General features: G+C 32.1%; 4 protein-coding genes across 5 annotated transcripts; 3 read left to right on the top strand and 1 right to left on the bottom strand.

Annotated features, from left to right (window-relative positions):
* The first annotated feature begins 1,386 nt into the window (after nucleotides 1-1,386).
* LOC123206316 lies at nucleotides 1,387-4,488 on the top strand. 2 transcript variants are annotated; one of them, XM_044623487.1, is made up of 10 exons: nucleotides 1,387-1,634; nucleotides 1,721-1,771; nucleotides 2,054-2,167; nucleotides 2,292-2,729; nucleotides 2,821-3,263; nucleotides 3,344-3,443; nucleotides 3,536-3,595; nucleotides 3,691-3,780; nucleotides 3,871-3,990; nucleotides 4,087-4,488. In XM_044623487.1, exons 1-10 carry the CDS (start codon nucleotides 1,587-1,589, stop codon nucleotides 4,396-4,398), a joined length of 1,776 nt encoding a protein of 591 aa, XP_044479422.1. In that variant the 5' UTR covers nucleotides 1,387-1,586; the 3' UTR covers nucleotides 4,399-4,488. The 2 variants fall into 2 exon arrangements, with proteins under 2 accessions (XP_044479422.1, XP_044479427.1); XM_044623492.1 differs by having other exon boundaries at nucleotides 2,042-2,167.
* A 1,751-nt stretch (nucleotides 4,489-6,239) lies between these two features.
* LOC123203832 (lysM domain receptor-like kinase 3) lies at nucleotides 6,240-7,915 on the bottom strand. The gene has a single exon (XM_044620280.1). The coding sequence runs from the start codon at nucleotides 7,651-7,653 to the stop codon at nucleotides 6,361-6,363; it is 1,293 nt and encodes a 430-aa protein (XP_044476215.1). The 5' UTR covers nucleotides 7,654-7,915; the 3' UTR covers nucleotides 6,240-6,360.
* A 4,627-nt stretch (nucleotides 7,916-12,542) lies between these two features.
* On the top strand, nucleotides 12,543-13,325 carry LOC123209461 (kiwellin-like). Its single transcript, XM_044627532.1, has one exon. It carries the CDS (start codon nucleotides 12,581-12,583, stop codon nucleotides 13,265-13,267), a length of 687 nt encoding a protein of 228 aa, XP_044483467.1. The 5' UTR covers nucleotides 12,543-12,580; the 3' UTR covers nucleotides 13,268-13,325.
* A 4,420-nt stretch (nucleotides 13,326-17,745) lies between these two features.
* On the top strand, nucleotides 17,746-18,486 carry LOC123209748 (kiwellin-like). Its single transcript, XM_044627882.1, has one exon. It carries the CDS (start codon nucleotides 17,758-17,760, stop codon nucleotides 18,436-18,438), a length of 681 nt encoding a protein of 226 aa, XP_044483817.1. The 5' UTR covers nucleotides 17,746-17,757; the 3' UTR covers nucleotides 18,439-18,486.
* Nucleotides 18,487-25,186: the final 6,700 nt, after the last annotated feature.

Below are 25,186 nucleotides of genomic sequence, written 5' to 3'. Positions count from 1 at the left end.
GAGGGAATCAGGATCTAGAGTGATTGCACTTTGAAAAGAACCATGTATTCATTTCGTTGACCTTTATGGACATTTGGTAAATGTCTTCCCAGCATCAAATGATGATAATAGTAAGAATTTGGATCAACCAAGTATGAATAAAGGTAAATTTGAAAAGTGTCAGTTTGAAATCAGTTCAGATGGACAAACTAATTTTTTTTTAAATTTAAACTCAGTTTAATTTATAAAATTAAAGCTAAAAATAACTTGAACGTAATTTGTTTTTGGATTTGTTTCAAATAGAGTTCGAATATTTAAAACAATTCAAACCGAAATTGGTTATCAACAAGTTTAATTTTTGACTCAAGTTTAAACTGAACATGACCTATTTAAATATAACTCGTGCAATATAAACTGTGAATCGAGCTTAAACCAATTCATATTACATCCCAACCTATTAACTCATAAATATCTATCTTAAAACATGAACAAATAATAATAATAACAACAAAAATAAAACAACATTTCAGATTTTGTGCATCATTTAAATCCACCAAACTCAAGTTTACATATTAATCATTCTAACATCATATACATGGAAAATCATAGAAATAAAGCAATTGACAACGTTTTCATAGCGTTGATGAGAAAATGTTTCAACCAAAAAATCTATCAACTAGAAAAGAAGAGATTGTTTTAGTGTTTCATGTCACGGATTTATAGGTTTGGCACAACAAAGTTGTTTGTGCAACAAAGTTATAACATACGGTAATCATTACAATACAATTTAAAGTTATATATATTTATTTAGAGGTGTATTCTTCAACCTTATACGGAGGAAAAAAAAAAAAAAAAGACATTGAAAGTTAGGTGGCATGGAGATAATATGATAAGCTTTGGGTTTTCAATAAATAGACCAATTAACAATCTTATGCTGTATTTAAAGTCAAAATACACCATTATTAATTTCTTATTAATATTTGGTATAATGATATTAATAGTTTATTTTTATTTTTTACATAATTTATATATAAAATAATATATTATTATATGATTAGATATTATTTTATTTTTAATTTAAAATTATTAAATCATATCATGATATATAATTTATGTATATAAATTGTATAAAAAAATATGTATGTATAATTTTATTGTATTCGACATCAAATTCTATGCAAATGAATGTATTTAAGAAGAAGAGACTTCCTTTTGTAATGTAAATAAGAATGGTGAAACTATGCCTACCAACTAAATATACGACCTTTAAGCTAAGTTATAATTTAAGTAATAATAGGATAAGTAAACCAGAATTATATTGCAAGCTACGCTAACCCAACAACACAACTGCCTGTTCTTTTGGCGTATTTCTTCGCATGATGTCCCACTCACAATTCGGACGGCTAGCCATGAACCAAACTCAGTTTCTATTTGATAGCTCCTCTTCATCTTCTCAATTACCAACCCGTTGCTCTTCCTTTACCTCTAAGTCTGACTCCTGTTACTCTACTCATCATCATCATCGTCATCATCATAAGCTCTTCTCTTCTTCTCATTGTTTGTTTAAATGTTTTATCTGGTTGAGGCACTCCCTTGAATAATCCTTCATGGCAACTCAGCAGGGACGTGTCTCATTTAGCATCCCATTGGAGACTGTAAGTAATTGGTTAATTTAACTTTGGTTTTTGGTAGTGTCAGTTTTCTGTGTTTCTGATAGATGGGTTGACAATTTGTAATGCAGAGAAGAAAGAAGGTTAGTCGGCAGCAAAAGAAAGAGGCCCTTGAAAGGGAGGTATGACTCTGGTTTATCAAATATCCTCTTTTGTATAGTATAAGAACAGTCCATGAAATATTATGTCTATGGTTAATGTTACTTTAATTTTTACGCAAAAGAGAGTCCATGAAATAATATGTCTATGGTTGACATGATTTTCACATAATTTAAAGCAAATCTATCATTGAAAGAGATATATATGCAATTATTAATCAATACCCTTTTTGCTTAGAGGCAAAAAGATCATATGGTGAAGATTATTATTCAGGTTGATTGATAAGTGAGTAGTTGATGTTGTAGGTTTCCATGCTTCAAAAAATGCTGAAACAAGAAGAAAAAATGCATGAGATTTTGGAGGGCATACATCAGGGTCATGTTGCTGCCGTTCCCATCCCAAATTTTCTTCCTCCTAAGGTAACTTCTATCAGTTCAATTCAGCTTTGTTTTCATCATATAACATGCTAAAAAATGGATAAAAGGATGATAGAAGAGAATAATTATATTAGTCTGAGTTTTTATTCCGATGTATACTGTTCAGGTGAAGGAGCTTTTAACTGAATTGGCTATGGTAGAGAGCGAGATCAGTCGATTAGAGGGCCAGATTACCCAACTTCGGCTTGGTTTGAAACACGAACAAGAAATGACCAAGGAAGCAAAATCAAAGCAATGGCAATTGGGAAATCTAAACAACCTTCAGCCCTACTCAACAAACAATTTATCATCAAGCCCTATGAACAAAGATGGTAATGATCAGAAGATGGCATTTGAGACCAAGGCGTTGCATTTCATTAGTAAAGCTATAAAAGGTGACTACAATCTTAGTGACTTCAGAACAACTGAGAAAATGGGAAACTTAACATTCTTCTCTGACCAGAAAGAAAATCATTTCCATGAGGAGTCTAAATTTCCCAGAAAAAGTGGAATGCTGAAACCTGCAGCTTCGCCATTGCGAGATCCTAGACATCCGACCCCAAAGGTAAGCCTCAACTTCATTTTTCTAGTTCATCAATCCAATTTTTGTCATAGTTATCAAACATTCTATTGGTAATATACATACTTTGATTCAGCCAAGGGAACGTATAAATACAGAGCTCTCCATTGACCTCCCTCCGAAATCTTTGTCAAGTTCGATTCTGTTAGAAGAGAATATTCAGAATTGGCAACCCAACAAGCTCTCTGAGAATATCATGAAGTGCTTGAACTTTATATATGTAAGGCTACTGAGAACCTCGAGGGCAATCGAATTAGAGAAATCAGGCCAAGTTTCCAGGTCTGTGCATGCTTCTTTAAGCTCAAGAAGCTTCAGGGCTGAGACCATCTCCAACTCAAAGTCGAGCATTATGTCACAGAAAGATTCAAGGCAACAAGATCCTTATGGTATTTTTGATGTCGAAGAGTCGATTCCTAGAGACATTGGCCATTACAAAAACCTGGTTATTTTCTCATCCAATTCCATGGATCCCAAATGCATTTCAAGCTCCAGCTCTGTGCCTCTAATTAAAAAATTAAGGTATATTGCAAAACCATTTTCCTGGAATGCCCATCAATTTTCATCCATTTGATTTCGCCTTTTGTCTTGTTGGACTTCAGGATCTTGATGAACAATCTTCAGACGGTAGATTTAAAAGTGTTGACGTACCAGCAGAAATTAGCATTCTGGATCAACATGTTCAACGCTTGTATCATGCATGTATGTTATGGACCGAATCATTTCTTCATATTTTGATCTCTTGCTCTTTTGATAAAACCCTCATTTTGTATCTGTTTCCATCACAATTTCAGGGATTTCTCCAATATGGAGTGCCTAGTACTCCAGAGAAATTGATCGCATTAATGAACAAAGTATATCTCAACCTAACCTGAGAAATCCAGTGACTTTAAAGTTTTCATCGATTGTTTGGCAATACTGATTTAATTTTAAAATGTTTCAATTTCAGGCAACTCTGAACATTGCAGGCAACACCATAAATGCTCAAGCAATAGAGCACTATATTTTAAGGAGGCCAACATCTTCCAAAAAGAAAGAAGTAAACATGACTGATGAGAATGTTTGTTGTATTTTTATAAAACTAACTCATCGTTTTTGCTTGATTGGTTTATAATTTTTCTCTTTGCAGGTTGATCAAAAGGGTGAAAAGGATGATAAAGAAGCCATTGTTCGTAACCTTTATGGACTAGAGTCCACGGATCCTAATGTCACATTTGCTCTCTGCTATGGAACTCGTTCATCCCCGGCGGTAACTTACACAAAACAAATATATATATATTTATATATCCATGGTCTTTTTCCAAGCATTCTGATTCAATTGAAAATTAAAATTGTCTATGTGCAGGTGAGAATATACACAGCTGAAGGGGTTGTGGGGGAGTTGGAGAAATCGAAGCTAGAGTATCTGCAAGCTTCAATTGTGGTGACTAGCACAAGAAAGATTGCAATTCCTGAACTTGTGATTCGAAACATGAATGATTTTGCAAGGGACATCGATACACTGGTGGAATGGGTTTGCCATCAGTTGCCTACATCTGGGTCACTGAGAAAATCAATGGTGGATTGCTTCAGGCAGGGCCATCACAGTGGCAAAATTTCTCCTTCAGTTGAGAAGATCCCATATGACTTTGAGTTCCAGTATCTATTAGCAATATAAACTTTAAAGGATATCAAGCCTCTGGTTGTTGTATTTTGTAAATGGGTGTAAGAAACATTTATGAATATATAATTTCTAAAATCTTCCTCAGTTTGACCTTGTTGAGGCTGACTGTTACCAGCCCATTAACCACTCTTGTAGCTATTGGTTGATAGCTTCTGACAATTTCAATTTATTTTTGTTTTTTATTTTGGGTTGGCTTGGCACTGACCCAACCAAATATTATTATTTTTTTATTGATAAACTTTACTCAATTAAATTATTATATTAAGATAAAATCAATCATATTAAATAAGATAAATTCTAAATTTAATAATTAATCTTATAATTATAAAATTAAATAAATTAAAATTTTAATCTTAATAAATCATCAAAAAATATTTAATCTTATACATAAATTTTTTTTATGATTTAAATTATATTTTAAAATAGATATTTATTTTTATTTTTATTTTAAAGTTATTCAATCAATTTTGTATCAAATGAACCGTAGTCTCAATGTTTTAAATAACACATTTAGCTAATTTTACAAAACTCAACCCAAAAAAAAAAAATCCGGTCAAATTTATTAGATTTTTTAAATTATACAGAATAAAAAAAGGGAAATTAAAATTTTTAGCCTTTTTTTTATTGTGTATACATATATACCACTAATTCTAACGCTTAAACAAATATACCACAACAGTAATCTACTTTTCTAAAATACCTCTCTTGAAATGACCTATACAAAGATTCTCTCTTTTTCTCTACAATTTTTTTTCTTTTCTTCATCTGTTGAGGAAGGAATCTCTGCAGCATAAAAAAGATAAAATGAAATATTAATGGAAGAAGATACGTGATTGAACAATAAAACCTGTGAGAAAACCATTATAAAAGATTCAATATGAACACAAGGAGGGAGAGACGAAAATTTAATTTTATTATGATTTCATGTTGTTAGATTGTTTAATATTATTATTTCATGTTGTTTCTATTATTTAAAGTTGTTATAATATTGTTTAATGTTGTAGTGATGGATATAAAATACTAAAATACAGGTTAGAAAAAATTCCAGAAGAAGCCCTTAGCGTTAATGCCAACCCCCGGACCCCAGTAAATTTATCCAACCTTTAGCGTTAACGCCAACCCTCAGGCCCTAGTAAATTTTTTTATTTTTTTCTGGTTTTTTTATTACACTCAATTCTTTTATTTTTTATGCATGCGTATTTCAATTTGGTGCTCATATGTGTATTTTTTTTTTTCTTAACAGATAGTTACATAAAAAATTATAAAATTACCATTGTTATTTTCTTCTATTTTTTATTATATTAATTTAAATTTAGATCAAATTTCAAATTAATCTAATTAAATTAAATTAATGTAAATTTGGATTAAATTAAATTTTAATTTAAAAAATTTTAAAAAGGGTGGGCGTTCAGACTTTAAAAAAAAAAAAATTTTTTAAAAAAAAAAAGGGTTGGCGTCTTTTTAAAATGGGGAAGGTTTGGCGTCCCCAATCCTTGTTTTTTTGCAGTAGGGTCGGTGCTTTTTCTAGTTTTTTTTTTCAGTGATGTCAACCCAAAAAATTAGTTTTTTTTTTTCAATTAAACATCAATTCTTCGTTTCTTTCAGTTAAAAACTTATTAAATAATCTTCTTTAATTATATTATAAGAAAAAAAAATCACCCTGTAGAGGTTTTTACTTGAAAATTGAAGAAAAAAAAAGAAAAAATTATAAAAAAAATCTCTGTATAAATCGTTTCGTTTTAAGAGAAATATTTTAAAAAGATAAATTATTATTAAAATATATTTATTTAAATTTTAAAATAAATAATATATATATATATGTACACGCATTAAAATAAAGTTAAAAATTCCAATATCTTATAAAGAAACATACTTACACCATAATCATATCAAATCCACCCACTATAAAAATAAATCTTAAGTCGCCCTCAACGCCACCTCATAACTCCAATCAATCTATCGGGGGCCCAGAGAACAGGATATATCGGTTTTAAAGTGATCCGCCCAAACCCGAGACTCTAAATACAACTTCGAAATCTTCCGCGACACGCGTCCCATATCTGGCCGTTTAGCGGGATCATCATCAACGCACTCCAATGCGACACGTATCAACTTCTCTGCCACATCTATCGGAAAAGAGTCCTTCAGTCTCCTGTCAATCCACTTCCTTATGTTCCCCTCCCTTCCACAGCCATCATCACCTCCGTCCATGGTCAATCTAGCGGTCTCTGTCACCGAAGTCCTCACCAATTCGCCACGCGTGTTATCAAACTTGTATTTAAAAGGCTCTTCACCTGATAAAAGCTCTAATATCACCACGCCTAAACTGTAAACGTCCGACTTCTGTGTCGGAATTCCGGTCACCCGAAATTCAGGCGAAATGTAACCTCTCACTCCTTCGAATTGCATCTTACTGCTTCTCGATCTCGTTAAAAATGCAACAGGTTCTTCCTCTATTATTTCCTGTATTTCGGTCACTTTATCTCTTCTCACATATTCTTCCTCCGATTCTCCGCACAACTGAGCCGTGCCGAAATGACAAATCTTAGCGTTAAACGATGGCTCCATCACTATAATGCTACTACTCTTAATATGATTATGAACAAGCGTCAAGTTCAAACCGGTGTTATTATGAATGTAATCAAGGCCGTGTGCTAGATCTGTGGCGATCTGCATTCTCGACATCCACGTGGAAAGTACAGTAAAATCGGGATTCTTTGAATTTCTCAAACAATCAGACAAATTTAGGCCATTGATGAATTCATAAACAAGAGAAATATAATCATCAGATATAGCAGCGCCACGTAGCTTTATGATGCTATTGTGATGGCTCCGACAAATCACGGATAATCTCTCTTTCAAATGTTGAATCTGCAGTTTCAGGCGAAACTTGCGTTGGAAAATGATGACGTCACGACCTCGCAAGTTGCAGCGCCAACCGTTGGAGGAAGACGAAGAGTGTTTCTTCAACAGGAAATTATTAGTGGCGGCCCGAATTTCGGAAAAGCTGTAGATGTGAGTGCTTTCAGAGATGGATTCCCGGAGACTGGATAAAGAAGTACGACTTGAAAAGGATAAACCAGAAGAAGAAGCTTTGTGTTGAAACGAAGAAGAGCTGGTTGAAGAAGTAGAGGCATAGGAGAAGTTGGGTGGAGCACGAGGGGACTGAGTTCCGCAAGTTTGAGGGAGGTGAGTGGGGCGAGTTGCGGTGGGATCGATGGCGCTGGTTGCCTTTTTGGATTTGCACATAGAATTAGGGAGAATATAATGTAAAAATGTTAGTATGTTTGAATGACAAAATTGAAGAAGTGTTTTTATTTTATGGACAGGGTTGACGGTTGGAACTGGTGTAACGTGAGGGAAGGGGAGAAAGGAGGAAACAAAGTCGATAGCGGAATAAAAGAGAGTCCATGAAGTGAAGGATTTGGGACTTAGGTTACCTGTGAAATAAAACTTGATAATAGGAGACGTTTTTGTTATGTTAATGGAGACCCGGAGTGAAGGGGAAATGGATATGGGAGCAGATATATGTTATTTAAAAGTTGAAAAGTGACAAAAATAAGATATGGCTGCTGGAAACAGAAATCAAAAAAAGAGAAGCAACCTTCATCTATTGGTTTAATAGCCCTATCATTTAATAAACTCGGCCGAACAAGGCTTGTTAAAATTCCCAATTGACATATGCGAAATTAAAAATTCAAACACACATTGGATTATTATAATTAACAGAATTAATTAGATTTACGAATAAAATTATTATTTAATTATAATATTTTAAAAATAATAAAATTTTATCTTTTTTTTTAATTTAAAAAAGGCCAAAGGGCTATTTTCCACCCAAAGTATGTGTATTTTTTAAGTTTTTCTCAATTAATTATGAAAATCCTATTTATCCACTCATGGGCTGTTAAAATTAATTGAGTCAGTTAGTTACATCATTTTTCCCCCATAAACTCTAAAAACTAAATTTCACCCCAACCCAAGTTTTAAAAAATAGCATTTTCCCCCCTAGGGTTTCCAGTTTTTAGAGTGCGTTTTCCCAGTGGCGTTTCTTCCTCTTCGGTGACCTCCAGGCGACGGCTCTTTCTCTCCGACATGGTCTTCTTCCAACAGCTTTCCTGGGAGCGATGATCGACGAAGACGAGTCCTCTTCGTCTCATCTTCGTCTCGACGAAAATGAGTCAACGAAGACCTCGTCTTCATCGAGATGAAGACAACTTGTTTTCATCAATCACCTCTCCTAGGAGAGCCACTAGAAGAAGACCGTGCCGAAGAGGAAGAGCAGTGGCCTAGAGGTCGCCGGAGAGGAAGAAACGCCACCAGAAAAATGCACTCTGAAAACTGGAAACCCTAGGGGGGAAAATGCTATTTTTTAAAACTTGGGTTGGGGTAAAATTATTAGTTTTTAGGGTTTAGGGGGGAAACAAATCAAATTTAAGTTTATTTTTTATAATACAGACAAAATAACGATTTTACCCTTGAAACCGTTAGTTTCAACAGTGCATGGGTGGGTAAATGGGATTTTCAAAGTTAACGGGGGGAAACTTGAGAAATGCGCATACCTTGGGTGGGAAATAGTCCTTTGGCCTTTAAAAAATTAATAATTTTCTTATAATTAAATTTAGAAAAGTTATTTTTGTCTATTAGGATTTTATTTTTAATTCATCTTCTCAAACGGTGAGAATCCAATCATGATTTCTTCTTCTTTATCATAGACGTTACATTTCCCCCCTTCGATCCGATTAGAGACTAAGATAAACATTGGATTGGAAGGGGGGGAATGTAATGTCAGTGGTAGAGAAAAAAAAGTCACAATCAGATTCTGACTATTAGAGAAGATGAGTTAAAAATAAAATTTTATGAAAAAAATATAATTTTTCAAAGTTTAATCTTAAAAAAAATTATTGGTTTTCTAAACTAAAAAAAAATAAAATAAATTTTTATTACTTTTAATATATTATAGTTAAATAATAATTTTATTTATAGAGCTAATTAATTCTGTTAATTTAACTATATATAAATTTAAATTTAAATTTTTAATATTTAACGAATATAAGTTTAAAATATTAATAAACCTTAAGTCTTTTGGCTTTTTAACTTTGCAAGTGACATCATTTGCTTACGCCACTTGTCACCTTTGCTTCAATAGCTTGTGAAATATATCACAAATTCAATTTTGAATTTTATATGAAAATTTTAAACTTCAAATATAAATTTTCAATCAAAGAATTAAAATTTTTTGAAGCATATTTTCTCTATGACAGCTTTAATCTAATATTGTCAAATATTTTTAAAAAAAAATTAAAGTCAACAACAGCAACAAAGTGAAAATAATGTTGATTAATTTATTTATAAATGCCAATTAATTATATAAACTATTTATTAGCGTATGACTTTGGCTTAATGTTCTATTACCAGCACGTTGAACTATAGAATTTCTTCACATCCTGACTTTTTTAGTGATGTAATGTAAATTAACTTCTTCTACTAAAATAATAATGATAGTAATTAAATTTAACATGCATTGCTCCTATGGCAATTACATTAATTAATTTATTTTATTTTAGGATTAATTTGATAATTAGGTGTCTAAAAGTTTTTGAAAAGCCTTATGTACATTGTAATTTTGATAATATTATGGGGGTTTTCAAAGGATTTTATCATATGGTTGGATTAATTTAACCTCTAACTATATATTTAGGTTAATTAATTACTTGATAATGACATAAGTTGGAACATTATGGCGGAAAAAATAAAAAAATATAAAAAAAAGTAGCATATATTATAAATAAAAAAAAGGCACCTAATAAAAATAATAAACAGAAGCATGCGAAATCTTGGAATGAATATTTTGAGTTTGATTGGAGGCGTTTGTTTACTTCTGTAGCTGCTATTGATGGAAGTCAAAAGTGCTTATCATCCTTCAATGATATTTATAAATATTTTGAGTAAAATTACTTTTTTCTCCTTATATGATGTATTTAATTTTCGTATTATAGAATCACAATTTTTTACTGTCATTAGTGAGGTAAATCAAGAAATTGTTAAAAATATTGACCTTATTTTGAATAATTAAAAATGGGCATTTCCATCTTCATCTGCCATGAAGATAAAACACTGAATCATTCTTAATACAGTCATCAACCTTGAGCCATAAACCTAAAAAACAAGATGCAAAATCCAGAATTGTCTCTATGACAATAAGAGAGAATATGATTCCTGAGAAGGCCATTGCACAATCATCCATCAGATACTAAAATTACTCATCCTATAAACTAGGGTTGAATTCGAGCCGAGTTCGATCGAGCTGGAGTTCGAGCTCGAACTACTCGTTAGATTTTCTAATTAAAATTTTTGATATAAAACGACGTCGTTTTGATCAATATATATTAAAAACGATATCATTTTGATAACGAAAAACGAGTCAAACTGAATTTGAATTCGAAATGAACTAGTCTTAGCCGAGCTCGAGCTCGAGCTCGAGCTCGAACTTGAGCCGACTATATATGAACCGAACCGAACTCAAACTCAAGTGAGCTTGAGCTTGGCTCGGATCGAACCCAACCCTACTATAAACCTTCTCGTTTCCAAATCCAATCAACATATTTCATACACACAAAACATACATACATACATACATACATTTTTTATTGAATCATTGAGATCCGATAAGAACTAGTCGATCTGGTGACGTGATTGAACACTAATTTTGCGTGACGTGCAAGGATGAGGATTGTTGAATATTGAGACTAAAGATCAAAGTTGTGGGTATCGGAAGTGGTCCTCAATCTAATATTGGCGGTGGGATAGGGCAAGCTAAGCCCTTTAGCACTTAGGAGGGGTGAAAAAATAGAACCTGAACGTCATTCATTTTATCTATTTTTTCTAAATAGATATAATATATGTCTATCATATTCTTCAAATTATGATACTCAGATTATTAGACTGAACTGACTTATAACATATGCTTCTTAAACTGACTATCAAACAAAACATCAATTTAATATTACTTGAATTCTAATAATATTAGGCTGAGATAGGGTAACAATGTGAATCTAAATCTGATTTTTATTTCACTGTATTGACATAAACAATTTCATTTATTTTATATTTTAGTTTAAGTAATTTAATGAGAAATATTCCTATTAGTGTTAGATATTAGCTCAATAAAGATAGACTTATTAGATATTAGTTTAATAGCCATAGACTTGTTAATTTATAGTGGGAAATTTTAAGAGCATATAAGCAATTTCTGACTAAAATTATGAAAATATTATTGTCAGGATTGTCTTTTTTTTTTTTATGTTTACTTCAAAATTTTGATTATTCATTTTGACACTGTTTATAATTATTTGTATAAATGTATAAAATATTATTTATGAAAATAGTGTTATTTAGCTTAAATTTTTTTTTTTTTTTATCTTTCTAATAATTTTATAAAAATTTGATAGATTTTTTTAACAAATTTATCAAACGAGTAATAAAATAATTTTTTAAAACTTAAATTATAAAAATCTATTATTTAATTGACGCTTGGCGGTATTTTGATTAAAATGCAGTCTTATCCCATATCCTTGTCCAATCCAACCCTACCTTCCCGGTCCTAGAAGCCACCTAATTGAACATGTTTTCACGAATTTCTGGGCACCACAAAATGAAAACTAAATACTGAACACGGCGATGAACTGGGCTAAAACATTTTTGTCTATAATGTTAATATTTATACATATGTTCTACAGTTGCAAGGTCTCTTATATGTCAACGCCATAGCGCATCCTTCTGGAAATGTAACTATAGATGTGAGGTAAAAGAGTCAGAGATTTCGTCAAGGAAAACGTTTTAACTCTGTTTGTTCCATCACTCAAATATATGCAACTAATAAAACCATGCGTAAACAAACATTTAACGTGCTGGCGGCTGAATGGATTTGCCTCGCGAAATGCAGTGACGGCAAATCATGTATTCCTTGAAAACTATAGCAAGCTTTCAGAAACACTAGAGAGAGCAGCTGTTGATTGACTGAGATTACCAATTCCAAGTTTTCTTTCTCCTCCTCCAACTGTCGTCTTCTTATCCGAATATAGCCGACATATCGGCTAGCTAGCGCAGCTGGCAGCAACACCTTATATAAGTTCACTGAACTTCTCTACCTCTCGAAACCATCAGACATTAAAACATGAGTAAAATGGCAAATACATTCTTCTTCTTAGTTTCTCTTCCACTTGTATTCAACATTATGATCTTCATCATCTCCTTTCCTTCCCTTTCCAATGCCCTCTCCTCATGCAATGGCCCATGCAAAACGCTAAACGATTGCTCCGGCCAGCTCATTTGCATCAACGGAAAGTGCGACGACGACCCCGATGTTGGAACTAACATATGCAGCGGAGGAGGAGGTGGTGGTGCCTCCACACCCTCTCCAACTCCAAGCACTTGCGAGTCCTCAGGCACGCTTAAATGCGATGGAAAATCCTACCCCAGATACAGTTGTTCCCCACTTGTTTCATCCTCAACGAAAGCCAAATTAACAAACAATGATTTTAGTGAAGGCGGTGATGGAGGTGGCCCATCAGAGTGTGACGATAAGTACCATTCAAATTCTGAGGCAGTTGTGGCTTTATCAACTGGGTGGTATAATGGAGGATCAAGGTGCGGGAAGATGATAAAGATAACAGCTACTAATGGAAAGACTGTGAAAGCGAAGGTGGTTGATGAATGTGACTCCATGAATGGATGTGATGAAGAGCATGCATATCAGCCCCCATGTAAAAACAACATTGTTGATGCTTCAAATGCTGTGTGGAATGCGTTGGGGCTCGACATCGACGATGGTGTTGTAGATATTACTTGGTCCATGGCCTAGATACGACGTCACTTTAATTTAGTATTATTCCTGAATAAAAAGAGGTTTGGTTTCTTAATTACATTCTTAATTATGTTATTCGGCTTTATAAAGTCATTTGGTAATGGAAAATTCTAATTACCAAGAATCGACATAAGCTTATATCTAATAAAACTGTGCCTTGTATCAAATTCAGTTGAATATGCATTAATGAAATCATATATTTATGCTGACAATAAAATATAATGACTACCAAATTGGGTGTCGTTAGTTGTGTAAAATTACACTAACAAAAAATGCACTAAATTAATGAAATCTAAAGGTAAGAATGCAAACTTGTTACAAAAAGATGATATAAGTGATTTTTACATGGTTCGATTAAAGAATTTAATGAGAGTCTACTCCTATAGCATTAATATTGAAATTTGAAAAATGTATTGTAAGATAATAATAAGGGCTAATTTGTTTTTTTCATAATTTTGTCATAGTCTATCATAATTTCTTACTTAAGATTTATACTTATCATAAGAGGATCATGTTTGAGTAAATATAATAATTGTGGGTAATAACATAGTTGTGATATTTGAGAACATTAGAAAGTGTAAATTTAATTTATTGGTTATTTTTAAATTTCACGAGGTTGGTTCTATAACAATTATCTTAATATGAGGTTTTTTAAAAATGGATAGTCTTCCTCAAGTTTTGACCTTTGGATATATCATTTGAAGTTGCTCTTCACTAATAATTATCCACTAGAGTGGTCTTTGAAAGTTGATCTTGGATAGAATTTTTTACTGCATAACAAATACCAATGATAATATATTATCATATAATTTAATTATTTTGAATTATAAATAAAATACTATCCAAACACATTGTGATATATTATTGATATTCATATTATACTCATTATAAGTGTATATAATGGTAAACAAGTTTGAGTCGAAGACTATTAAGTTAACTTTCTAATTATTAGTTAGTTAAAGACTATTGAAAAAATAATATTAAACAAGAGTTAAATTCAATTTCTCATTAAAATATATGTTAGGATTGTGTCTTAAATCTTATCACTATTTTAAAAAAAATTTAAGGTTGGTGTCTCAAATGATTTGTTTAGAAAATTTATGACCCTTATAAGTAAGTGGCTTTGTTTTTAGATAAGATAATCCTAAATGATGAGAAACATTGACAAAATAATAATAGGCTATTGAATGGTGTAATGGGCCTTTATGGGATTCAATAATTGAATTTAGTTGTGATTTTTTAATTGTTGAAAGGAGTTTTGTGGTTTTTGTCATCCACAATTCACATGGTTGGTTGAGTTTTGGATAGGTTACTTTCAATTGGGTTGAACTAGATATTTGTGTTTTGGACTTGATCTTTATTATTTATGGGTTTGGATATTGCATGGTTTTTTTTAATCCTAACAAGTGGCAGCCCAACACAACAAATTAAGTTCATGACTTGGGAAGAGACTAACTTGATTTAAGGAATCAAGTCAAGAGAGAAATCTGATGCTAATTTGTATGGATGATTAAAGATAGGAAGAAGAGCTTGAATCTAGGGAGGAGTTTTGAGTTGCAAATGTTGTTGAAGGAGATCTAAGTCAAGGGAGGGAGGATTTGTTGGGTTATGTCTTGAATAAGTTTTTTATACCACATTATTTATTTTATTGGAAAGATTTTTAAAGAGTTTTTCTTTTATAGATATGTTGTTTCGTTTTAAATAAGGTAATCTCAAATTGTGAGAGACGTTAATAGAATAACAAAAGTAAATATTAAAATGTGCAATGAGATTTAGATAGTTGAATTGAGTTTTTGTAATTTTTCTTATTCGAAAAGTCACTCAGTTGTGAAGAATTTTATGCGTTTTCACTTCTAAAAATTGACTGTCTTCGGAGCAATTTTAGTTGGTGGGAATCAAATATTTGGGTGTTTTTATTTTGGTTTAGTCTGTTGTAAATATGGCAAGTAACTCAGAATTGAAAAAGAAAGATGAAAAGTAAAAACGAAGGACAATACAATGACGGTTGTGCGTTGACTCCGTGCTTTCTATTAAAATGAGAAAAAGGGTGTGTTCAACAAATTACGATGGAGGTGGGCTTATATCAACATTCCACCACTCCATAGCCAATGAAATTAGCTTGCCGCCCAAGCTTCTCTGTCCAACAAATGCCACCGCCCACACCTTCTTTTCTTTGTAGGGTGGAAAACCAACCTTTATCACATGCTCGATCTTATAAGTGGGTTTAGATGCTGCCGCGTTTTTTTGCCCTTTAAGGTGAAAAGACTTATTCTTACCCATAGTTAGTGCACTATTTTCAAACACTCATTTAAGAACCCAAATAGCTATTTATTATTTAATTTTTGTTATTTTTTTAATTAACAGTAATGATAAAATTATTATTTTATTATTAATATTTAAATAAATAAAATTATATTTTATTTTTTACCTTTAGTTAAAAAATAATAATAATTTTCTCTATAAAAAATTTTAAAAAATTTTATTTTCTTTCTATTAGAATTTACTTTTTTTTTTTTCCTTTCTTCTTCGGTGACTGAACTTTGATGGAGATAGTATTTATCTCATCCTTCTCCCTTTGCCACCAATGACAGGTAAAAAAGCTTTGATTGACAACAAATCAAAGACAAAAAAGCCAAATTGACAAAGATTCTCCAGATTTATTAGTTCGAAGAATCGACTCTAGATTAAGCTTCCATCATGCAATTCATCTTCGTCTGAAGTTGAATTAACAAAAAACGAAGCCAATTCTCGTCATTTGTAGCCGATTTAACAAAGACTCTTCGTCTTTTATTTGTTAGGCTTCATCGCATCGAAGCCTTTTCATCTATAATTGAATGTCATCGACGACAACAAAGGGAGATGAATAGGAAGAAAACGGTCTCAACCGGAGTTTGATAGCTGGAGAAAGAAGAAAATGAAAGTAAACCTCAGTAGGGAAAAAATAAAATTTTTTAAATTTTTAAGTAAAGATAAATTGTTAGTTTTTTTAAACTAAGAAAAATAAATGAAATATAATTTTATTCATTTTAATATTAATAATAAAAAAAAAACAGTTTTACTCTTATAATTAACAAAAAAATTAAACAAAAATTAAATGATGAATAGATATTTAGATTTTTGAAATCTCACAAAATAAGTGTTTAGAAACAAACCAATCCTTAGTCTCTTGGCTTTTTTTTTTTTTTTAAATTAATATCCAACAGCGGACATTTCCATACATTTTCCTAAATGTATGCCACTCCCTGCAAGTACAATTTGTAAATACCCAGTTAAATAAGATGAAATTCAATTTAAATAAGGCCAAATGACTATATCCCACCAAAGTTTGATGTAAATCTAATTTTTTATTTACTAATTATTAAAAATTTAAATACCCACTTATCTATTAATTTTATTGTTACTGTCAGGAGTAAAATTATTATTTATCAAAATATTTTAAAAAACTAAAAATTATCATATTTTTTTCCTCTACGTTTAAAATTTAACAAATTTCTCTCTACTCAAAGTTTAGAAAACCAACATTTTCACCTAAGGTTTTTATTCTCTTCTCTAAGACAACTCTGTCAACTGATAGTCGAGTTTTTCACCTATTCTTTTCTTCACCCGATAGTCAATAAATAAATTGTATCTTTTGTGTGTGTAAATTTATCATAAAACACAAGTATTTATACTAGTATATAATAAGATACAAAAAGAACAAAAATTTAAAAATTAATTTTTTGAATGTTTAATCTTTGTAATTGATTGATTTTTTAATTTATAAAATTGATTGATAATTGATTATTGACTTAATTGGTGAGATGACTTGCTCTTTGAGATTGATTGATAATTTTGATTTTTGATTTATTGTCTCTTGATAAATTGGATATCTTCAACATTGATTAATTAAAAACCATAATTATTTCATTGGCTTATATATGGCTAATAATTACTTAAAATTCATTAGAAAATTTGAAAGTCGGTATATGACTTGGTAGATTGTGAGGGAGTAGCAAGATTTGTACATGACAAATGGAGTTTTTGGATTCGCATGCGTGTTTCTTCCAAAATTAATTCTATAATAACTATATCTAGTTTATAAATAATGACGATGTAATAATAAAACACAAATTGATTCAAAATTTGTATGAAGAGCTATAAAAAACTGATTTAATAATTATTTATCATAATATTGAATAAGAGCTCAGTATCATCATCATATATCTATTTAAGCTCAAATAAAATTAATTGGTATTATAAAATAGATATTTTAGAATAGAGTCAATTCAATGTTTCAAATCATGATATTTGACTAAAACTTGATATATATGAGTAAGATCATACAAGAGATGACTTAAAGAGTCAAGAATCAATAGCTTACCCAAACCCAAGGGCAACTTAGCTTAATGACAAACTAATCAGTTTGTTTGGAGCAGGCAGCGACACCTTATATAAGTTTACTGAACTTCTCTACCTCTCGAAACCATCAGACGTTAAACTTGAGTAAAATGGCAAACACATTCTTCTTCTTAGTTTCTTTTCCACTTCTATTCAATATTATGATCTTCATCATCTCCTTTCCTTCCCTTTCCAATGCCCTCTCCTCATGCAATGGCCCATGTAAAACGCTAAACGATTGCTCCGGCCAGCTCATTTGCATCAACGGCAAGTGCAACGACGACCCCGATGTTGGAACCAACATATGCAGCGGAGGAGGAGGTGGAGGTGGCTCCACGCCCTCTCCAACTCCAAGCACTTGCCAGTCCTCAGGCACACTTACATGCCATGGAAAATCCCACCCCAGATACAAGTGTTCCCCTCCTGTTTCATCCTCAACGAAAGCTAAATTAACGAACAATGATTTCAGCGAAGGCGGTGATGGAGGTGGCCCATCAAAGTGTGACGATAAGTACCATTCAAATTCTGAGGCTATCGTGGCTTTATCAACTGGGTGGTTTAATGGAGGATCAAGGTGCGGGAAGATGATAAAGATAACAGCTAGTAATGGAAAGACTGTGGAGGCGAAGGTGGTTGATGAATGTGACTCCATGAATGGATGTGATAAAGAGCACGCATATCAGCCCCCATGCGAAAACAATATTGTTGATGCTTCAAATGCTGTGTGGAATGCTTTGGGGCTCGACATCAACGATGGTGCTGTGCATATTACTTGGTCCATGTATGTTTGAATAAAAAGAGGTTTGACTCTTTAATTACATTCTTAATTAAGTACCTTATTCGGCTTTACGGTGTCGTTTGTTAATAAAAAATTTTAATAACCAAGAATCGACATAGGCTTATAACTAATAAAATTGTGTCCTGTGGATATTACTTGGTCCATGGCCTAGACATGACATCACTTTAATTTAGTATTATACTTGAATAAAAAAGAGGTTTGGCTTGTTAATTACATTCTTGATTAGGTACCTTATTTGGCTTTATGATATCGTTTGGTAATGGAAAATTTTAATTACCTAGAATCAACATGGGCATGTACATAATAAATTATGTCTGTATCAACTTCATGTGTATTAATGAATCCTAATAATAACACGATATGCAATTATATAATGGCTACCAAACTGGGTGGTATTGGTGTGTAAAATTGCACAACGAGGAAAACACTAAATTAGTAAACTAAGTGCAAAAATATGAATTAGCCACCAAGTGACAATATATGTGATTTTTATGTGATTCAACAAAAAACTTTATGATTTTCTATATCTATAGTATTGTTGTTGAGACGTAAAAAATGTATTATAATTAGAGTTAAATTCGAGTTTGTCGAACTCCCCTTAAAACTGTTTGACTCAGTTCAAAATTATAGATGAACTCAAATTTGACTCCTTCTCATTAAACAAACTTTAGTATTGTAATCAAATAAAAAATAACTAAAACAATATTATTTTAATATGTATTGATCAAAATAATATTATTTTAATCAACTGATACTGAATTCTCTAACCTCAAATGCTTAATGAACAAAACACCTCTCGATCTTGAGAAAATATATGATAACTCATACAAGAGATGACTTGGGGCCTCAAACTCGACATTCAAAAGCTTTTAATGCATGGTGAATTTGATTGGTAGAATGCATTTATAGGAAGTTATATACATGTATGACAACGATCGGACAAGAGATGACTCAAGGAGTCAAGAATCAAAAGCTTACCCAAACCCTAATGGCAAGTTAACTTGGAGAAGATATATATTTTTTTTTTTCGTACCCTTTTTTCCAACTCTCCAAACAATCAGAATAGAAAAGCTTGCAAAAATTAGAAAAGATATTTGAACATGAGAAAAGTCCTAGTTTCTTGGAGAATGGAAGCAGGAATAGTCATAACCGGGTTGCAATGACTTTCTCTATGTGTATAAGTTTACTCGAATTCATTAACCCTCAAAGCAAGTCATTGAACATTGAAATTTTAGTGACATGGCAAACATATTCTTCATCCTGGTTTCTCTTCTCCTTCTTTTGAATATTATTATCATGGTGTCTCCTCATACAATGACCAACGTCAAGCCCAAGAATTTGATGAAGTTGTTGGGCCAAGCGTCTATTATGCTCACTTCTCATTTTTCCAATCCAAATGGGTTTAGATTTTTTTTTCAAATGGATAATAAATAATTCTTTTGTTTCACTTTATGAAGCTTAATTGCATTGACAAATTACCAGTTTATAAAGATATTTGGCATATTTTAATAATCAAACATCAGTAAGAATTTAGTATACTTATCTTAATAATTCTCACATATTCAAATCTAAATCATTAATCTTCCTTCAACATTTCTACCCAAAAAGTCTATCCCTTCTTCACTTTCAACACGTCAATTCATTAACTTGATTCATCAATCATAATAATTTTGAACACAGCTTTAAAATTATCATTTTCCGTCTCCCTATTCATTTTCACGCACGCATATCAGCCCACAATTGACCTTCTACTTGGTACATTTCTATCATTACCTCCCTATAATTACACAGTTGGGGCCATAATTTGTATTTCTTCTTTATTTTCATATTCCACTTTTCAATTCATTGCATGGAATCATAATAATCTTAATTATAAAAGCCTTTATCAAAATTTTTGTCACCATATCCCAGTGTACGCATGCTAGCCCAGACCACAATCAGAGTTTAAATTCACATGCCCCACAAATACTGCCAACCAATAATTTTGCCATTACCAGGGGGACCAAAAGTGGGGTTGCAAAGTCACATATCCATTTATTTGAAGCCTGCATACATTGCTTAATAGGGCAAATTGACAAATTTGAAAGGCCGAACGAATATTTCCCACCCAAGGTATGCTGTAATGACAAGTTTCCACTCTTTAAATATGGAAACATTAAACACCCACTCATGGCTGGTTAGATTTAATCAAACTCTAACGGTAGTAAATTTAATCTCATTTTTCCCCCTAAAAGTTTAAAAACTAACATTTTTTTCTTAAGCTAAGTTTGAAAAGATTACATTTCCCCCCCTAGGGTTTATTTCCAAACCCTTCCAATTTCTAAACCCTTCTCCGTCGCTTTCTCCGGCGCCATCACCGGCCGTCTTCCCCTCCCGACGGATTCTCTTCCACCGACGGCCCCTCTCAACTTGACCTCAACGCATCGGACACAAGGAGAAGCCGTCTGGGAAGAGAAATAGTCTTCCCAGATGAAGACGACTCGTCTTCCCAGAGGACGACGAGTCATCTCGTCTTCGTCTGGGAAGATGTCGTCTTCCCAGACGACGACGACGATGATTGGGAAGACGAAGAACTTCGTCTTCTTTGTCTTCCACAGCTTCTCCGACTCCGATTGGAAGTCCAAATGGGAGGAAAGAGATCTCCGGAAGGTGATGATGCTTCAGCAGGGAGAGACCATCGGCAATGCTTCGGGAGGGTGAAACTACGATTTTTTAAAACTTAGGTTGGGGGGGAATTTTAGTTTTTAAAGTTTAGGGGGGCAAAATATATTCTATTTTAGTTTATTTTTAATATTCTAGAGAAAATGACAATTTTACCCTCACCACCGTTAGGGTTTGGTTAAATCTAAATGGTCATGGGTGGGTGTTTGGTGTTTCCATAGTTAAAGGGTGGAAACTTGTCATTACAGCATACCTTGGGTGGGAAATAGTCGTTTGGCCAATTTGAAAACGTGGGTATGTTTCTTATTTAATTCATAATCACATGACCCCCCCACCACCCAGTCTTCTCCCTGCAACAATCTGATGAAGGGTTTTGTTGATGTGATCCATTTTGGTTACTACCATCTTAATTTTTTATTGTGTGGTTCTTCTTCTGCTTGGCTTTATTTGAGAAATTAGAGAATGTAAAAATGTTCCATAAATGAAAAGGGCCCAGTTGTTTTAGGGCTTTCATTTCATATCAGTATCATCATCATGCACATGAATGGTCAGTGGAGAAGTAGAACATCACCCATTTATAGAATAAGCTTTTGATTGAATCTTTGAAGTTATGTAAAACCTCTCTTTTGCCTTCAAAGTACACTATGCCACACCACCACCCCACCCCCCCCCCCCCCCCCCCCCCCCCCAATTTAACCCTAGCTACCTACAAATGAAAACAAGAATTAAATACAACCTATATGGGATTAGATTTTATGAGAAATAAGCTACAATTTATAAAGTCAATAAGGCTAGGTTCGATTAGATTTAACAAGAAGTGGAAAAGACCAGGCCTTTGATCTTCATCAAGAAAGTACTGTCGGTAAGGATACAATCTAAACCAAGAGTCACTTATACAAAGGTTGAATAACCATTTCCTACCCAAACTTTGATGAATCAATTTGTCCTTTAATTTGAAAAGTTCATTTGTCCACCCCCTCTGTTAAATTTGTTGATAAAAGCTGCCAATTTTTTTACAACTTCGGTGAAAAAAAAAAAAAAAGCGTTTATCTTTATTGAAACTAACAAACATTTTGCCCTAAAATTTTAACTACCCTTAATTGATAATTATAAAAAAAATAAAAATCTATTTTTTAATAATTAGACTAGGCCTTGACTATAGCAAGGCTTTGATTCGGGTCAATTCTTAATTATATCAATTAGACCGGTAGTTAGATTGAATTCAAATTCTAGCCATTATAAAGTTAGGCAGTTGAATGAGATATGACAAGTGAAAACTATAACAAATTAATTGTTTAGGTGAAGCAAAAAGTCTAATAACTCTTGCTAGTGTCTTTGACAATCAACTCGTATGCAATAGTGGTTAAGTTCAACTCCCTCTCTAGGCAAATATCGCTGAGAAGCGTCTAAAAATAGTCGACGTAACAACTTTCAAATATAAGGATGTGGGTCGTAGCTTAGGTAGGTAGATAAGGTGACTGTATGTTTAAGTTCTGAAATTCACACAGTTGGGAGCAAGACTCTAACATTTTTTTATATGATATGATATATAATATAAAAAATTAAATTTTTAATATACAATTAAAGTATTATATTTATACTAGTTAAGAGGCAACAAAATTATGCTGATTATCAAAATTAATGGTGTATTTATTCCTTTAAATCCTTAAAATGAATTATTTTAATTAATCACGCCCCCGTCCATGAAAAACTGATAGCTGGACATTCTCGCCATTATTGATCGGAGGGTAGTGGCAGAGAGTCCTCAGACGTAGAGGGTAGTTTAGTCAAACTAAAAAAGGTAATGGCAGTTACGTAAATTACTTCAAAAATTAAGGGTAAAAAATGCGAAGAAGCGACCTGCATTAATGAACTATCCAAAACCAAAAAAAAGCCTAGAAACCCTATTCAACTAGACTCTCTGTACTGACGTTTTAAGATGACATCACGGACTTTGCCCCTTCTTCACCCTGCAATTGTTCCGTTCTGCAGTGCTTTCTTTCTTCAACATTATTCCCATTCATCTTTTTATTATTATAATTTTATATCATTCGAATGTAAATAAATTTATATTTTCAAAAGAAATATGAAGCTCGAAACGGAAAGAGGCTTTCATATTCATAATATTAATTTGCCTAACCCTAACCCAACTGCAAATTCTGCAGAGACAAAATTCACAGTAGACTAGACGTATAATAAATTGCCAGTCAAATCTACTAATTTCCTGTCTCATCAGACGTTTTTCCATTTTCCAGTCTAAATATAAGGGTTTAATGCTGTGAAATAGAGAATTTTTGAAATAAAATAAGTGCCACGTGGAGATCATATATTGCTACTCTGCTGATATTCTCTCATTGCAGATTTATAGAATCCATGGCCCACGGGGGGTCACCGAGCTACATCTGAAATAATCAGTCCCAAAAATGTCTCTCCCTACTGTTATTTTATCTCTCTACTGCAACTGGCACCATTATTCTTACCTTTTGTCTTTCCTTTGGTAAAGAAAACAGACGTTGGACTGAACTTGGTAGTGAAATCCAACGGTGAGAGATTGATGTAATAATAACCCTAACAGAAATAAGACTAGAGTGAGAGGGTTTTTTTAAAGAGACGAAGGGAGGTACATTGCAAGATCAGAGAGTGACCGGCTTTTCATCGGTAATCGGTGACAGATCTAAGTCTGCAAGCAAAAGATCTGACGGTCGACATTCAAAGCTGAGCAGTGACGGGACCTTCAAGGGACAACTCGCAGGTGACGTAATCTCCAGTAGCCAATACAGTGAGCTCTGTCCAATCAGTTGGGTCGCACTTAAAGAAGGAATCTGCAATCATAAATATTATTTAACGAGGAGATCGTTGAGATGTAACTTTTCCCATACATTCACAAAGTTTGTTTTAACGAAGGATTGATGGTTAATTTTGATGTATTTAATTTATTTTTATGATCCAAAGCATGTGGTAAAATTGAGGACTGTTGCTTCCCGGTAATTTAAACAAGGTCACAATGCTCTTTTTAACGTGTGCCTTGAGTAAGAAAAATGCAGAACATTTTTGTTTGGTCCCACTGACATGTTTTAAAATTGTTGACATTCAGCACCATTTTCTTTGGATTTTGCCTGGTTTAAATAAAATTAAAAATTATTATTATTATTTAAAAATTATTATATTTAATAAAATTTAATAAAATAAATAATTATTATATTCAAATAAAAATAATAAAAAATACTAATAAACTAATTTATTTAAATACTTTTGATATAATTATTTTAAAATGATTTTTATATTATTTAATATATTAATTAAAAATAAAATTAGTTTTATTTTAAAAAATTAATAAATAAAAATATATTTATAATAAAATCATAATTATTTTAATAATTTTTTAATATCATAATAATTAAAATATTATTTATATTATTTGTCATATCATTATTAATAATAATAAATTATTATAATTTTTTATTATTAATAAATTAAATATAATAATATAAATAATAAATTATTAAAATTTTATAAATGATGGATTATTAAAATCAACCGCCCGTACGTTCTTACCGGTAGAGTCACAACTTCTGCTTCATCATTTCAATGCTAGATGTAGATTATACAGTTCCTACAAGGCCACATGACTAATTCCCACCAAGACCTTTATGGAATTAATCTCTCACCCTTTGAATTTGAAACTCTATTTTCACCCATTTGTCATTGTGTATAATATAATAAAATTAATCTCATTTATATTTTTAATAATATAAATAAATTATATTTTTATTTTAATACTTTAAATTTTGTTTTTTTTTCCTTCTCATCTTTCTTTTCTCTATCTTCATTTATATTTGTGGAGCAACATATTTGTGCGAGATCTAATGAATTCAAATTGAGTATGTGGTACATAAAAGTGACAATGTCGAAAAATTGTGCATAAAGAAGAAATGCAACAATAATAAAGGGGCTCGATCACCCAATTTTAAAAAGAAATGCTAGTTGGTGCTCATCTAAGGGTGATAACACTGAGAGATGAATAGTCCCTTAACAATATTTTTTTAAAAATAATTTTACTCTTCTAGTTAATATCAAAA

This window comes from Mangifera indica, chromosome 2 (assembly GCF_011075055.1).
Source record: "Mangifera indica cultivar Alphonso chromosome 2, CATAS_Mindica_2.1, whole genome shotgun sequence".
Classification (NCBI taxonomy): domain Eukaryota; kingdom Viridiplantae; phylum Streptophyta; class Magnoliopsida; order Sapindales; family Anacardiaceae; genus Mangifera; species Mangifera indica.
The sequence above is the reverse complement of the archived record's forward strand: the minus strand, read 5'-3'. Positions and strand labels throughout refer to the sequence as shown.